Source organism: Heteronotia binoei, chromosome 10, assembly GCF_032191835.1.
Source record: "Heteronotia binoei isolate CCM8104 ecotype False Entrance Well chromosome 10, APGP_CSIRO_Hbin_v1, whole genome shotgun sequence".
NCBI classification, from domain to species: Eukaryota; Metazoa; Chordata; class Lepidosauria; order Squamata; family Gekkonidae; genus Heteronotia; species Heteronotia binoei.
This window is the reverse complement of record NC_083232.1, coordinates 51,928,063-51,945,675: the sequence shown is the minus strand read 5'-3', so window position 1 is coordinate 51,945,675 and position 17,613 is coordinate 51,928,063. Positions and strand designations below refer to the sequence as shown.

The 17,613-nt window shown below is 42.1% G+C and overlaps 1 protein-coding gene across 4 annotated transcripts in view; it reads right to left on the bottom strand.

The window, feature by feature from the left end:
* HDAC9 (histone deacetylase 9) overlaps positions 1–17,613 on the bottom strand; it is a 689,984-nt gene that overhangs the window by 170,021 nt on the left and 502,350 nt on the right. For all 4 annotated transcript variants that reach the window (XM_060248614.1, XM_060248615.1, XM_060248617.1 and 1 more), the window contains 3 exons: positions 14,637–14,770; positions 7,013–7,133; positions 2,137–2,186 (listed from right to left, as the gene is read on the bottom strand). In XM_060248614.1, the coding sequence (XP_060104597.1) occupies positions 2,137–2,186; positions 7,013–7,133; positions 14,637–14,770 (305 nt within the window). The remainder of the gene's footprint in view (positions 1–2,136; positions 2,187–7,012; positions 7,134–14,636; positions 14,771–17,613) is intronic.

Genomic DNA, 17,613 nt, shown 5'->3' with positions numbered 1-17,613 from the left:
TCTCCACTCTGCGGCACTTTTTCACTGTATGCATGCTGGCACTGCAATGTCACATTCAGCTCTCTAAGCCATAGCACCATCCATAAACCATGAAGATGTCCTCAGATAAACCCCTTCATGGTTCCAGGATTCAGCTCCTCTAAGAAGCCCTCACCCACCCTTTGTTTCAAAATGCCATCCATGGGACCATCAAAAGGAGTGCTTGTCGATATTCCTTCTAATTTTTCCACCTTCTGAGTGGAGCAGTTCACATCCTGAGCAGACTATAACTGCTGCAATCTTAAAATGGGCAATGGGCAGTGCAAGACCCTGTGTGACGCCAGACTGCTGCTGAATGGGGCTTCCCGAGGGAACACTGGCCTGGATCCAACTCATTTGTATAGCATTTTAATGTCATTTAGACCTTTTATTTCCACAAGTTCCTTTGGGAACTAACACTGGCTGCATTTAATTAACAAATAAAGTATTCTCTGTGTGTGAAACAGCAAAAATGGGGAAATAACTCCTCCCAGCACTGTTTCCACATGAGAAGACAGCTGATGGGGAAGGCAGCAGTTTTTCCTCTTCCCCTCAACAATGTTCTGAGCCTATTTAGGCTTGCCTTTATTCTAAAAATGCCAGTTCCCGCACTTGAGGAGAAGCTGAGTTGGGTCAGGGACGGGTACCCAGACCCAACTTTTAAAAAAAATCTGAATATGCAGTTAGGCCCTTTGTTTCAAAAACCTTAGAGAGCTGCTGGCAATAAGGGTTGACAATTCTGCATGGATTGACTCAGGCTGATTCCGCATTTGGTGTTTGCCTCCCTTTGGCTCCGAGGTTATTCCATGCAGGTGTGATTTCCCGATTCCGCACTAGAGGATTTCTCCTGGATTCAATTCCCAATCTGTTCCATGTGTTCTGATTCCACATTACTGCTGCTCCCAGAGTTTCCCCCACAATCGTAGCAATTTCCCCCTCCCTCATACGTTTCCTTTGTTTTTTAACACGCATGCATGTTCACTTTACAACGCAACTGTCTTTGTTTGCATTACAACGTAATGCCAGAGGCATAATACTGGCAAAGTCACGTGTTTTCCTTTTGCTCTGCCATTGGCAGTTATCTAAGCCCCGGGAAATCTGAGTCAGCGATCCACCATTTTTATCCACACACGCTGAATGTTAAGCACACAGTTTTCCATTAAAAGCTATAACAAATTACAAACAGATGCATGAAGGTGGTGGGGGGGGAAGATTTATGCAGAGGGGTTAAGGGAGAAAGTTTCCCCATCCTATCAAAAATATAAACCTATAAACATAATCAAATTCCCGTTCCCGTTTGAGGTCATGCGGGGGGCGGGGGGGGAATCAATAAAGGTGGCAATTGCACATCTTTAAAGTAGTTCGTGTAACATTGCTATTTATTTAGTTGCGTTGTAACGATCTTATTTGGGAAAAAAATTATTATAGTCAGCAGTGATTTTTATCGGAGGGGGGAAGAAAGTAATCACAATGCAATGACACATTATTAAAATAACATGGAATACCATAAAGAATGGAGGCGAGTGGAAGCAAGGAATGTATTCAGTAAAAAAAATTGTGTTACATCATTATATATTTTTCACGTTGTAACACGAAACGTGATTTGTTTAAAAAAAATTACTCTATTTCAGGAAAACATTGGATAATTTTCAAAGGGCATAAAATTAAGGAAGTATGACAAAATAACTGGGCAGAATCGTGGGTGTGGAGTTATGTGGGTGTGTTCTACCAATGCAAGAAGTTTGACAGCGCAATGGTGTGAGTTCCACACATAAATTTCAAGCCCCGAAACCACATCAAAAATAAGCTTCTCGCATTTTGCCGATCTCCTAAATGTGGGGCAACACCACTTTGGAGGCGGGTCAAACTGCCACTCCGGGTCAAGATATGCGGAAACCAACATCTGCCCCGAGAAAAACACAGTGCCGGAGCCGGCGCAAAGGCTAATGTGGAATCAGCCTCATTAAGCAGCTTCATCTATTCCTAACTGTATGGTATCATGATAAGGACTATGTAGTTAAAATGTCAACCTCTTTTAAGTGCTGCTGTTTTAGCCATTGAACAATACAGTGCAGGCTATTCCCACCATCTTGTTACACAAAAGCAAAACCTACTTACCCCAAGTCCTCCACAGGGCAACAGTGAAAAAAGCTTCTGAGGCACACTTCCTGTGTGTCACAAAGAGGAGAAACAGTAAGCCTTAAGGTTATTCAATAATTTAATGACAATCATTTGCAATAATTATTTACCAAGCACTTAAATCATCACCAACCGCAAAATGCAAGAGAAACTCTGCAATGATATACAAAACCCATGGAAAGTTTTAGAACAGAGACATAATAGATAAAAGAAAAGGATTGGATCCAGCTTTTTCAATCTATTTTAAGTTCTCTGATTGCTTGCATGTGAAGCCTACCAATGGGGTAAATTTAAACCTGCCCCTGCACACACACCCAGGTCATTCTGGTTGCTGAAAACAGCATGGTGGGGCTTCCTGCCCCTGCTCTGCTGTTCTGATCAGAACTGGGCCCATCTGGTTTTTTTTACACACAAATTCTTGGGAACTTGCAGCTACAGTATGGCTGCAAGTCCCTGTGACAAACTTATGAAAGAAGCAACATCTAGATCGGATCTCAGTTAAAGTAATCAATGCTAAAGTGTAAGGGAAAATGATCTAAGATCTTCTAGGACCAATATCCTTTCTGACTCCGGCGTTAGTGCTGTATAATGGATTTATAAAGCTATCAATAACAATAAAAATAATTTTGACTTTTAGGAAATTGGCAAGGCAGTAGGTTATTCTACGTTGATTCAGGAAATCTCAACCTATTGCAAAATGCAGTTACCGATTTCAGAGGCAGAATCCATGCTACACCCTGGCCTTCTGAAATTTTAGTTCTGTTGAATGTTTATGGTTTGGTATTTCACTGCCAGTGTTTATATATGAGCATATATGCAATTGCTCGCATGTTAATAGAAACCAGGAAAGGTTTAGGGTCTACAGTGGTTTTCATTATTATCCCTTAGGGTCAACAATGGCTGGTATGAAAATGAAAAGGTGCCTTGAAGCTGTAATATATTCACACGTATTACACGAACTCTTTGCGTGTCAGTTCTGCTTAAAACGAAGCATTTAGCCATTCATATGGTCCGACACACATATTTTGGCATTCATAACTTTGCCATCATTAGGAATGCTTGATTTCTTAGGATTTTTATTTTTAGTGAGGTGGAGAAAATCCCTCAAAGCAAGCAATTGTTCTCAGTTGTCCTGAATATATTAGTCTGCATATCATGAATGTTTCCATTACAGGAAGAATAATATGTGATGCTGTTTGGAATGGCAACGTGATGAAATACAAGTCATCAAATGACACACTTCTCAAAGGTGGTGTAATAGTTAAAATGAATTTGTAGCAGCAACACTGCTTTTTGTTTAAGCGAGAAGGTCCTTCCTTAAGTAAAATGCTTAGCTACAACCACTGTGTTAAATCCTATCAACTTCAGTAGGATGTAAACACATATTTAACTGCCTTCCCCTTTGTCTTGTTGCATTCCTAAATTAAGATGCTAAATATGTAGTTTGTTAGCCACCTGTAAAAACCATTTGCAGTAAGTCGTGTTGAGTATCTTTCTCCTTCACCTGACTCCCCCTTTTGTTGTTAATGCAACATAAAATCTGAGTGTTTTCTTTAACCAAATAGCAGAGCTTTGTGCAATATAAATGTTATTTTACTGTCTGTAGCATTTCATTAGATCCCCAGTGGAGTATCTAGGAAGCATCTGTGATGTGTGTAAGGGCAGAGTGATGGAGGAAACCAAGGGACTGTTATTTAATCCAGCAGTTTCCATTTAATTAGGACATACCATTAAATTGTAAATACTTTCTGTCCTTCAACAAATAGTGGCTTTTGCTTAGTAAAACTATAAACGATCTAGGAATGTTTTCTATCCCTGCTGTAGACATTCAGATATTGGTAACTTTAATTGCAGTGGTTAGCTCCCTTAGCATGCTGTTCAAAGGTCACAATCCTCAAGCCATTTATGATGTCTACCCGTCATCATGTTTTCCCCAAAGAGAAGGAAAAAAAATGCTAAGACATCCTTCAGAAAGTTGCATACAATAGACAGTGTTGAACATCAGCCATCCTTTCCCACATCCATATCACCCAGATATGGGGCAGCTGCCCCATTAGGTTCTGTGGGAGATGTTAGCCCCATTTGCCTCCATTCTTGCCCCTCCATAGTCTCTGTTTTGGACTATTCTATCAACTAAATCAGCTTTATTCACACCAATAAGTGTACAAAAAGGGCCAGTGACAGAGCTTGGACTCCTAGGGCACTTTCACACATGCTAAATAATGCAGTTTTAATCCACTTCCATGACCATTTGCAATTGGATTTTGCCATTGCACACAGTAAAATCTAGTTGCAAAGTGGATTGAAAGTGCATTGTTTAGTGTGTGTGAAAGCACCCCCAGTTACTTTGCTGGGGTAGGGGGGATACTCCAGTGAAGTAACTAGAATTCAGATTTCTCTGACTTTCTGCCAAGCTTTTGTCTCTGCGTTTTTCACTCTGTCCTTTCTTCCCTGGTTCACTCAAAGCTCATTTAAGGCCAAATTCCACTTTTCTCCTGCCTGCTCCCCAGCCAAGGGCAGATGAATGGGCTCAGTGGAAGCTTTCCATCAGCTTAAAGGCTGCCTCTCTCCCCAGTCTGAGCCCTGGTTTCCAGACCAGGCCCCAGGGCTGCATTGCTTTTATCCATGTTACTTCTGGTTTTGCAGACTCTCTGTTTCTGCCCCTGTGCAACCTGTTTCCCTGTTTTTCCTGGTTTCTCTCTTCATTCACAGATTCACCAAAAATCTCTTAAAAGCCCCAGTAGCTCAAGCTTTGGCACAGTCTTTATGCCTCCTGTCTCATCCTACTCCCGCACACACCCCAATCGTCCTTGCTCTTCCCTGAGTCCTTCATTTCCCCATTTGATCCTAATCTTGAAGAACAATGTTGGGCAGACTTTGCAGCAGAAAACCAGCTGGGCTGGGACAGATAAGTCTGGTCTTAACAAAGACTTAAGAGGGCCTTTTAGCTCCCCTTTCCTCCTGCCATGATGGGGGAGTGCTTCCAAGAAAACTCCAGTGCACCAAACTATTATAGTCAATGGGAGACCCATACATGGCTCTCAGACATCCAGTAGTTAACTTCTTCTGAGTAGCTCATGCAGGCTACAACTTTAGTGGCAAGTAGAACAGGTCCAATATTTTCTAATATAAGCATTTAAAAAAAGAAAAGAAACATGGCAGATAATCTACTTGGTTGTAGTTGTATAGAAAAAAACTTGATAGCTGGAATCCAGTGATTTTGCCAAACAAATCAACACAAATAATGCACATGGCACCCTTGTGGCAGATTGAAGTAATTAACATATACTTAAATCAATGTTTATTGGTGAGTCAGGATTTTTTTTTTTAAAAAAAAAATAGCCTTAAGGATGCAATTCATAATACAGATGAGTGCCTGTCCCAAAAGAACACTGTAAGAGGCAAAATTAGTTTCCTTTCCAAACTAATATAGTTTTCTTAAAGCCCTGGAGAGCCAGGGAGAGATACCTGAGGTTGTGTTAGATGCTTTTAGGAATCTGAGGATGTACAATATAGAAGGTCTTTGTCATGTTACTGGGATAGGGACGCCAGACTCCCTAGTGGAGGTGGGGTCCCCTGATTTTGAGCACTCCTCTCCACTCTGGCCAGGTGGCTAGCAGGGGGAATTACCTCCTCCCAGCTGGAAATAAATGTGACATGCCTACATCACCGAGAAGTGACGTGACATAGGCATGTTGGTGACATCGAGGGGAAAGGGGGTTGAAACACTCTGGGTTGGGTTTTTTTTTGCAAACTCTATGGCAGAAGTTAATTCTACCATAGAGGTTTTGCCCACAAACCAGAGCATCATCCCCAACATGAATTGTTTCTTCAAATGTTAGGCTTTTTTCATAAAAGTTTTCTCAAAGATATTTATTAATTCAAATTCAAATTACAGCATGTTGAATTAAATTTGTGTATCACATAAGTTTTATGTGAGTTGTATGTTTCACATAACATTGACCTGATGAAGAATATGCCCATTAGAACTCAAGCCAATCAAATTATATAAAAACAGCTAGTCTTTTCTTTTCCAGCTATCTATTGAAGGTTGTGTTCCAAACGTCTTTCAGGGTTAATTTTTCACTTTTGCAGGAAATATGAAATGTCCCTTGTGCAAACGTAAATGCTAAGTCTAAAATAAAAAGGCAAATCAAGTTCCGGTACCCTTTATCATTTGATTTCCATGCCCATAAAAGACATTTTAGAATAGTATCAGCAGTCCACAAATGACAGTCTGGCAAACTTCCCCTCCTAAGGCTCTTTACATATGAGCAGAAAAATTTCAGGTCATGATATGAATCAAATATGATCCTGAGAGTCTTCACGTCCATCTATTGCAATCTCAGCTATAAATTAGGGGAGGGATGGTGGCTCAGTGGTAGAGCATCTGTTTGGGAAGCAGAAGGTCCCAGGTTCAATCCCCGGCATCTCCAAAAAAGGGTCCAGGCAAATAGGTGTGAAAAACCTCAGCTTGAGACCCTGGAGAGCTGCTGCCAGTCTGAGAAGACAATACTGACTTTGATGGACCAAGTGTCTGATTCAGTATAAGGCAGCTTCATATGAACATATGTTCAAATATTTGTGCTTAGTCTTCCATCAAGGGTTAATATCAAGATCCTACAGGAAAACAGGCAGACACTTCTATTGCTGATTTCCAGCAAGGCCCTTTCCCTAATCTATGTTGGCTGCCACTGCAACATTCTCTTTCCACAATGCAATTCATTTGGAAAAAAAGTTAATACTTTTGTTTTTCTTTTTTACACTGCTTGCCAAGTATCTTAAACTGACACCAGCTATGACTAATGACATTGTTGGAATGTGCTGTTCTCGGTAGAATAGAGTCCTTACAGACCTAGGATTTTCCTGGGGTCCAGCTTCTGTCTGTTCAGGGGGCTGGTGCCATATAGCAGTGAATGATGTTCAGAGTGAACCAGCTGTATTTCCTCCAGACTGGCTTTTCGACCTCGGATCCGCTGAAAGAAAGCAGCAGAGGTCTACAATATTCCACTGATAATATATGCAGGAGGGGGAAGAAGCAAATCCAAAATAACATTTAATAGGATTAATAATAGGTTGCAATTGCATAATGCAGGAATGTGAAACTGATTTGTTGAATGCTAACTTGAAAAAAGGAAAAGCATGGATAGCTTTTAATAAATGCACAGATTTTATGGTAAATCATGTATGATCTAATAAAGCGATATTTTACATGTCATAAATAAATGTCTCTTCTGTTTGTTTTTTTTATTTAATTCAAATAGATAAAAGAACACAAAAAGCAGCATAGTTTTTCAATCACGAGGCTTCAGAATACACTTCCTTGTGCTATGAAAACAGTTGACATATATTGGTAGACATCAAAATGCACAACCTGCACTATGATATGAACTGCAAGTTACTTTCCACAGCATTAATGTCTGGACAACAGCAGGACATAGTGTGACTGCTTGCTGCACAGTAGACTAGGCTGGTCTAAAATTAGTTTGACAGGAGAGCCACTTGGAGGAGCCAATGGGCTAAACACATACCCACCGTTCCCACAGTGGACTACCATCAAATTCCATAGTATAGATTTACCTGCCTCCCTCACACAAGTTATTTCACTCTCTGTGAAGAACAAATCTACAGTGTCTCCAAAAAGAAACCCAAGGGTGTCTGAATTCAGTTGTCAGTTTTAGAATGTATATTTAAACCTGACGCCAGAAAAAAATGGGTGCTGAAATAAGGTGCCTATAAAAGTTGCAGAAGTTATAACTAGTATGCTTTAAGAAGTTCTCTATCGGCCCAGCTAGAATGTTCAGGTAACCTAGGCTGTGGTCAATACTGGGGTGTATTGAAGGTGGTGCTAAGTACTCCATTGGGTTTTTTTAAGAGATATTTTTGATCAGACTCTCATCCTGATTTGGCTGCACCGTGCACTTCTTCCATGGTTGACCATTCAGATTAATGCTAGAACACAGCCTAGTCTTATTTTTTTGTTTAAAAAATTGACTTTGACCTTTTTAAAAAATTATTGGGTGTGTGCCCATGCACATATGCTCTATCATTTTAAAAAACAGAACGGTGAAATCAGAACTAAAGGTTCACACTTCCAAATTGGTTTGAGTATGCACCAAGGGTATTCAAACATCTGGTGCAACTGGCTCCATGCATGACCTACCTCTCAAAATTCTTTGTGACCTTGCAAAGAATTCTGTAGGGCACTTTTAGGGCCAAACACTTGAACTGGCTTATATCCAATAACTATGGGGGTACTACAATAGGGATAGAATTCTATGAGAGCATCCTGAGTTCATGCACTTATCAGCAACAAGGGTGAAAGGCAGAAATTGGAGCAGAAGCTAAGGCTGCACGCTGCTTGAGAGGATGAGATGTGGAAGCTATAGGTCTAGGTTGGAGGGTCAGTTAGATGAGGTGGACTTGACTGCTGAGACTCAGTTGGGAGCAATTGGTTGTGAGTGCATAGTTGGGCTTGGAATGCAAGGAAGAGCAGTCCACTACAGATTACAAGGCTGTAAAATGGGATTTGTTGTTCAGGCTTGTTAGTATAAGATCACAGATTTTGCTTTGAGGTATGAGTCCCCTTGTGTTCAATTCCCAACAGGTCCATGAATTGGGAAAATGTGACATCCCACCTTTTGTGAACAGGCCATATAAGCAGGAAGGAGACATATAGCATACAGGTGGGTTCAGTTTTTATTCTGCAAGATATAAATGTGACTTCCCATCATAAAGCCAATTTTTGAGTAGTTATAGTTCACTGTCAGAGTACCTGCTCTGAATATAGAGGGTTCATCTGTCCCCAGCATCTTTATCAGGACTGGGAAATACCTTAGATCTTGGTGCCAGTCAAAGCATACAATGCTAGACTAAAGAAACCCCTGATCAAGTTCATATATTCACAATCAGAGATCCTATTATGACTCTATGTATTCTACTCTATGAGTGGATTGATGCTGTTGCATAGGAAGTTGGACAGGCTTTAAGCTGTATAGTTTTTTGACAACATGGAATGGAGCAGCCCTACTAAAGCCAAACATTTATCTAGTATATATCCATGGACTAAATAACCTTTTTTGTTACCTAACCCTAAACAAGGAGGAAATCTGGAAGACTAAAATAAATGATAGGTGGTGAGTCACAAGTTGTGCAGGATTGAAATACACTTTGGCTCATGGACAAATTAGCTCTTTCATTTGCAATGAAAGAAAATTTCTGGTTGGCCAATGTCTGGGAGGGCTGCTGATGGCCAGGAGCAAGTCAAGCCATACCCCATTGGAACCAGCAGTACTACAGGGCCATTCATTTCAGACCCAGCAGCAGCAACCAGAATGGGTGCAGCCTTATCCATTGCCTTCTCCTAAACTGTTGTTTTTGCCATTGCTGGCTGGGTTTGAGCCAAGTGGCCCCTGTGCAGAGCCCCACTCTAGCTGGTAGGAGTGCTAGAGGAAGCAATGGGTGAGCTAACACCCATGATTATCACTGCTAGCTGGGCCCAAGCCAAGCAGTCCATAAGGGTCACTCAACTTGTTCCTGAACCATTTTAATATCCAAACTTGGTTTGGGTTTTTAAACATTTCACCCTCATCTAACAGCAGTAAAATCTCTTTTTGCCTGTTTGGTAAAATTCAGTAAAGGTTTTTGATATAGTGGCATAAATATTTCCATTTGAAATTCAAGAATCACAGAATTCCCTACTATAATGAAGTCAATAAATATTTACTATCTTGTCTTCATAATTATTTGCATTAAATTTTCTCTCAGAGCCAGTGTTGCATACTAGTTAAGAGTGCAGGACTCTCATCTGGAGAACCAGGTTTGATTCCCCGTCCTCTTCCACATGAAGCCTGTTGAGTGACCTTGGGCCAGTCACAGTTCTCTCAGAACTCTCTCAGCCCCATCTACCTCACAAGGTACCTGTTGTGGGGAGAGGAAGGGAAGGAGAAGGTAAACACTTTCGGATGGGGTGAGTGTGGGTGCAGGACGGCAGACAGCTGTGAATGTTTGATCACACTTTTTTGGTCTGTCCACATCCCGTCCCTGTGCCAGCTTAATATGCTGGTCTGGATTCAGCCTTCAAAATTCTTTAAGTTAGAGAAAAGCAGGGTATTTCTTTAAAACAACAACTCTGTCTCGCTTATGAGAAATTTAAGGAGGCTTTGCCTAGCTGGAAAACAGTATTTTAGCTAACTGTTGGTGACAAGATCTTAAATGTCTCTAAAACATGAGCCACAAAAAAATGACCATCAGAAAGATTTATAGATCCCTAGCAGAATTCTAATGATAATATTAGTCATTTTCAAAGACAAAAAAAAAGAAGAAAAAGAGACTATATTATGTGATGGTCAATATACATAATGAACTGAATTTGTGCTTCTTTTCCTGAATCAGAATCGGAATATATTGCCTAATACTTGGACCTAGTTGCAAAATGGTCTCCAAAGGAAGTTGGGGAAGTCTCTATTTTCCTTTACCAATTTAAAACTGGAACATGCGACCAAATGGAAAATACGCTTTAGGGCAGTATCCAAAGACTTACACTTCAGTCCTAAACAACTTAATCTAATAATATCTACTTTTCCCCCCTGAGAAATTTTGCTAGTCTTATTGCAATCCTTTCAGGTTCTGTCAGATTTCCTCAGATGAAAAAAACCCTAAACTTATTTTGAGTTTCATTTATGTAAAATATAGTTAAAACATGGAGATATGCAGAATCAATCAAATAAAATTTGGTAGCTTTATTGGTCTTCATTCCTGCACCCTGAGGATTTGTGAGATCTTTGTCTAGGGAAGAGTTAGAAACTGAACTTCAAAATTTTCATGACAACTCTCATTTCAGTATAATTTCTCAGAACTAGGCATGCTTGATAACATGGGCTAAATGACATCATGATAGAACTTGAATACTATTTTTTCTGTATGCATCTCTAATTGCATTCAGATATCATGATAAACTGTAGTCTGTGATTTGTGTAACAAAGTTTGGATGCTCTGCCCGATCCTGGTCTGTGCACAAATCCTAATCTGTCTGGTATTTGCCTCTTCTCTGCCTTACAATGGAGAAAATATCCTCTACTATCATCTCTGTGACCAGGATGCTGCAAGAAACAAACTCAACATTTGTGAATTGGGACATCACAACAAACCTCAGTAGTACAAACTATGGTTAATAAAACAGATTAAAATGCCTAATTTAAACTTCTTGTTTATGTCCACTGACAAATCCTGGCTTCTCAGATTGCCTGGATTTAGACTTCACAGCTAACAGGAGTTTGATCAAGCCATAGTTTAATGTGGTGTCTGAATGCAGCCTCCCAGTCCTGAGGAAAATTTGTGGCAGATGAATAGTATCTGTCTGAGACACAGTTGTATAACACCAAGAAACTAGGTTACTTTGTGGAGACAACAAACTTCATAATTGCTCTTGTGGGATGGTGGCGGGACTGATAAAAGTTCACTGTTCCTCATATGTCAGGTGATTGATAATGTTCTTTCATTCTCTTAAAAGTTATATGCATTTTCTTGATGGAAGGGAAAAGGGATGTGGTGCAATATAAATGTTTTTCCTGGAATGCACTTCAGATGACTGCATAGCAAATCAATGAAGAAAACCCCAGGTGGCTGGTACTGTGGAAGGCCCCTCACTTCTACTGAGAACTCTATATGCTATAGAAAAGCAAATTAAAATATTTAATAGGATGGGGTAATTATTAGTCATTGTAGCACTTTGTCTATTAACCCAGACACTCTGAAGTGCTATAAACCTCACTGTACCTAAAGAGAGGAAAAACAACAGCCAGTCTGTTTTAAAAGATCTTTGGAATGATTTGTAGCTGAATCTTGAATATGTTTACCTAGAGCTAAGTCCCACAGAGTTAAAAGTATGCTTAGGATTGCAAACCTAATTTTATGTTCACCTCAATGTGATGGTTTTCAGTTCCCGTAATTAAGGACTGGCCAAGCCTAACTGCAAACTATTTATTCTATTAGTAATCCCCCAGAAAACAAACCAGGGTATATAAGACCCTACCAAATTTAATGAGCATGTCTCATTCATTTAATTTAAAAGGGAGCTCATCTTCCTCAGCTCCTGCACCATGCGTAACTTCCAGTGTACCAGCTAATGGGTGAGCTGTCCCATGCTCAAAAAATGTAAAGAATTACAAATCTAGCCCCTGACCAGAAAGGAAAAAAAGCTCCCCACAAGTATTTTGAAGGCGAATAGAGCAGTTCTACCTGCTTAATTGAATATAAGCATTTTACTGAACTGTGATCAGCACAGGACAGGGATAACTTAAAATAAAACGTTGACCATAGTTAGAGCATGTGGCATAGTAAATCTTGGCTTCCTTACCCAACATCCATCACATCAATATTTTACAGCCATCTTTATGGGATCAACCAAGCATGTCAGCATGATGATGGACCTAAAAAAATGAAATATGACCAAACCACAGTATTTCCCCCCTAAGTTTGGGGGTTTTAGGAAAGGATCTTAAATGGTAAGACAGTCATTCTGTTTTAACTCCTGTCTAAATAATAATACACCTGTCTGTTGCATCTACTACAAACCTTCACCTATCCGAGGACCAAATTGCATAATATGCTTTACAGGAGTTTGCCACAGGGATTTTGCAGCCATATTATAGCTATGAGTCTCCAGTAATAATTCCTGTGTAAAAGGAACCGATTTGTATTGGGACCAGGGTGTGGAGGGAGAAAGAATGGGAGGAGGGTTCACTTTGGTCCAGGTCATTTTTGAAAGCCAAATCAGCCCCAGGGGCTGCAGGGATGGGGTGATTTGCCCCATTGGGGGAATCTGCACATGCACTGAATGTTTACATATACAGCCCACCAAAAAGGCAAAATAATGCCCTCCTTGCCCCTGAGCAGTTTTGTCCCCAACAACTGTGCATGAAGCAAGGCAGGAGCGCCCAGTGACATGTTCTCAATCTGAGCTGGGCCCCTGCTGCACTTCTTCCCCCCCCCCACCAATAATTTTTATTGGTCGTTTTGTTATGTAGCAATACAAACTTATTATTTAACGGTATTAACAAACAAATACTTTTCCATGTCACTTTTGTCAGACTTATTGTTACAAGAAAATAAATCCCATTTACCATAAATAAAAAGCTTCTATAACAGTAGGTGTCTCAGATCTTTCTTGTAGGAATTCTAAAAATGGAAACCAGACAGTCACTATATCAGAATGGTAGTTAGAATCCCTTAACTGTTTTGATTTGTCGTTAAGTTTTGCTAGGACATAAAAATTCCAGAGCTGATTGTACCAGGTTTTTAAGGATGGAGTTTTGTCAATTTTCCATGTACTGGCTATTGTTGATCTAGTTTTATATAATAATAAGAATTCTTTCTTGTACAGCTTTGGGAGCTTTGTTCTCTGGGGCCCCTGCTGCACTTTGACGCAAGAGTTGACACTGGAGATTCAGAGCTGCAATATGTTCCTGTTAGCAACTCATAAGCATAATGTATAGTTTGGCCCTATCCTGATCAATTTCTAATCACGATCACTCTGAGCCTCAACTCTGAATGTCTTTTGGCCCACAGGGTAGCCATAAGTCAGCTATGATTTGACAACAACAACAACAAAAAAGCAACAATATTAGTATCTCAGTGTATATATGGACTAATGAAGGTGACTTGCAGAGGTATCTAAATTTCATTTTGGAATACTATAAACTGACCCAGCAAAACTGTAAAGGTATGGGAGCTTCTCCCCATTGACTTTAATGGAGATGCCATTCCATTCAGAAGTAGTAACAAATACTTTGAATTGACTGTCTCCACTGAAGCAATCTTTGCCAGCAGAAGGTCCCACAGTCAATCCCTGGCATGTCTAGTTTTTTTTTAAAGGCTCATGTACTAGTAACTAGGTGATGTGAAAGACTTTGGAGAACTACTATCTGCCAGAGTCCACAATACTGACCTTGATAGATGAATGGTCTGATTCAATATAAGGCAACCTCATATGTTCAGTGTTCTGATCCAGGAATTCTATCATCATTAACCTCACATATGAGGTTATTTAAAAAATATATCAAAAACTCTTTATCTGCATTTGTGTGTATTGTAAACAGTCCATATAATCGGGGGGGGGGAGAAAAAGCCCAGCAGGGTCTCATTTGTATATTAGGCCACACCCCTGACATCATCATAGTTTCCTGCAGGGCTTTTTTGTAGGAGAAGTCCAGCAGGAACTCATTTGCATATTAGACCATACACCCGATGTCACCATTGCTTCACATGGGGGGTTGCAGAAAAAGCTCAGCAGGAACTCATTTGCATATTAGGCCACACCCCCAATGCCAAGCCTGCTGGAACTGGAATGTTCCTGTGCATTTCTGCTAAAACAACAACAACCCTGCATCATCATTATCTGTTTGGTGCTGCTCACACAGTGGACAGAATATTGTGATTCTTAACAATGATCATACATCTGTGGTTGTTGTTTGGATTACCTCACACTTGTTTAGCAACCCGCTTTCTTGCAGCCTTGACCAGATGCTTTGAATTCTTCCAGCATGCTCAGGGTGGTTGCTGTAACTGCCACACAAGCACTGGTGTTTCAACATTAGTGCGTCATACACAACACCTTCAGCACAAAGACAACATAAGAAATATAAGTAACACTTTTTAAAAACAATTAAAAGTTACATAATGATTGACCTAGTTCATTAGCAATTCAATATGCCCACCTCATTCCAAAGGCTTATGGAACTGGTTGCAAAATTTCAGAACTGGCAAAAAAGACAAAATCAGAAATAAAGAAATGTGGGCAAACAGGGAAGTCACAGAGGTGGGAGAACTGAGCCCCCCCCCATCTCTCTGCTCATGCTGAGCAGAGGGGCTTAGCTACTACATGCCTCAGGTGATGACCCACATTTTATACCTTCCCACCCCTCCTTATATGGTGGAAGACAGGAGGGCCTGGTGTGACTTCGTCCATGGGGTCGTAAAGAGTCGGACTCGACTGTGCGACTGAACAACAACTGTGTCATGAGGATGAAGGTTGGCTCAAAGGGTGCTCACTATGGGGGAAGATGTCTTCCATCCTCTTGTACACAGGGTCCCATCCCTGGGCACCAAAACCCATCCTGCCAATCCACTGAAGCCCACCTCTAGCAGGGCATCACCTCCTTTCTCAGAGCCTCCTTTCCCCAATATGTTACTGGGGCACCCCACAGAGGCAAAAGAGTTCGTAGCATTGCCCAGTGACCAGCAGTTGCTAACACTCTTTTGTAAGGTGTGCTCTAACAGTGATTCAGAGGGGAGGAGAGCATCCTCCCTTCCATACAACTCTCTGTTGCTGTTCCTGCCTCGAGTAAACCCCTCTGTGGCCCCTCCCAGGCCGGTGCCAGAAAACAGCTGCTCCTCCCATCTTTCCAATCCACAGTGACACCTGTGTGACAGTGCCAGGGGTGCAATCTGGAGGGATGCTAACTCCAAACACTTGTCATCCTCCATCCTGCAAAGGGTGCACCTTTCTAAGTTGCTGCTGGAGAAAAAAGTGGCGGCCAGTGGAAGGAAGAAGAGGCTTACTCCCTCTCAGTAGGGATAATCAGGGGGGAGCAGAAGGCCCCGACGAGAAACGCTCCCACACTCAGGTCGCTGTGAGTGAGAAATGAAGGCAAGCCACCCTCCAAGAGGTCATTCCCTTGGGGACACTGACAATGCCATCCAGAAGGGTTATGTAGAGGGGCCAGGAAGCAGTCAGTTGCCTCACTGGCAAGATGATTGCTGTGGATGGCCAAGCCTTTCACAGATTGCTGCAATGCCTGTCTCCCTGGCATTCTGAACCCTCATGGAGGACCATGAGCTGACAAGTCTTGCTCGCCATGCACCGCTCTGCAGTGGCAATGGCAAAAGGTAAGCTTTCCAGAATGCAAGATAGAATAGTGTACTTTATTATAGACCTCTGGAGCAGCCAGTAACCTTTCCCTTACCACCACTCGTGGCCTCTCTGTCCAGATTGTTCGGACATGGCCCAGGCCCAAGGAGGGGACAGTCCTGCCACCAGGCAACAAAGAGGTTCTGCTCCATGCACAGGGGATGGATACAGACCACATGGTGCAAAACCACACTGCTGTGATACAGAGTAGCTTGAGGGAGTGGGTGGGTGGCAACAACATTATTTGTGGCTGCATGGTCATGGACACTGGTGCCAAAATGCTGGTAGTGGTGAAGGCTGTGTGCATCAGGGGCATCATTTGCCTGGCACAAATGCTTCATCTGGTAGTGAAGGATGCTCTGTGGCTGGAGAGCACTGTCAATGCCACTTGGAATGCTATCCCCCTTGAGGTGCAGTTCCTGCTGGAGATCTACCAGTGCCTGGCTGCCCACTTTTTATGCAGTATCAGGTCTGCCTGTTTGCTGCACAAGAGGCAGGGGGAGGGGAATAAGCTTGAACACTGGCTCATCCTTGACCTACCCACCCACTGGAACTCCACCTATGCCAGAATTACTTGCACCATGCTCTTTGGTAGAGGAGAAGAGCATGGTGCAAGATGGCATCTCCTCCATGACCATCCTGCACACATAGAAGAGAAGCTCAGCATCAGCTCCAATGACTGACTGACCCTCTCCCAAATGATGCATGTTCTCAAGACCTTTCAGGACACCACCAACCAGCTCTGTGCCTATATGGCAAGTCATCCCCCTGATCTGAGCACTAGACCAGGCACTGGCATTCACACTGGAGCCAAGTCCTAAGGGGATGGCTGTTCTCCACCTTGGCACAGAGGCTGCAGGAGGACATCACCACCAGGCTGCATTTTTTTCTGCAAAAAAGGGGAGTACAAACTGGCCTATATCTGTGACCCTTGGAAAAAAGGCAGCATTGTTCTCCAGAATCCAAAGCTCATGCAATGGAAGCATGAGTTTGCAAAGAAGGTTGGAGGCTATAGGACAGCAGATATGGCCAGAGGAAACAGAGCAGGTGGAAGAGGCCGAGGAAGAGAAAGAGGAGGAGCCACAGCCTGGCACCTCTGTCTTGAAGAGCTCAACCAGGGTGAAGGCTCACTACTGGTTTTCAGTGGCCAACTGTGAAGTCAGCAACAGTGTGGCTGCTGAGCCCACCTCCATCAATCCCCTGGAGCACTGATCACACAAGGCTGCCATTTGGTTTGAACTCTCTTGCATGGCCATGAGTCTCCTCTCCTGACCTCTCACCAGTGTCCAGAGTGAACTGGTGTTCTCTAATCTGGGAAATGTCCTCAGTCCCCACTGCTCCCACCTGGACCCAGCCAGGGTGAACAAATTGGCCTTCCTGAAGGTCAACCTTCCACTGTTGCCTATCCCTCTCTGGACATCACAGGCCTCCTGTTGTCCCCCTGTGTGTTTCCCCCATTCCTCCTTCTCTTTAGCTGATCTAGCTTGCAGGTTGCACCCTGGCACTTGGGTGGAAGAATGGCCTCCATTGGAAACAATTGAGGATGG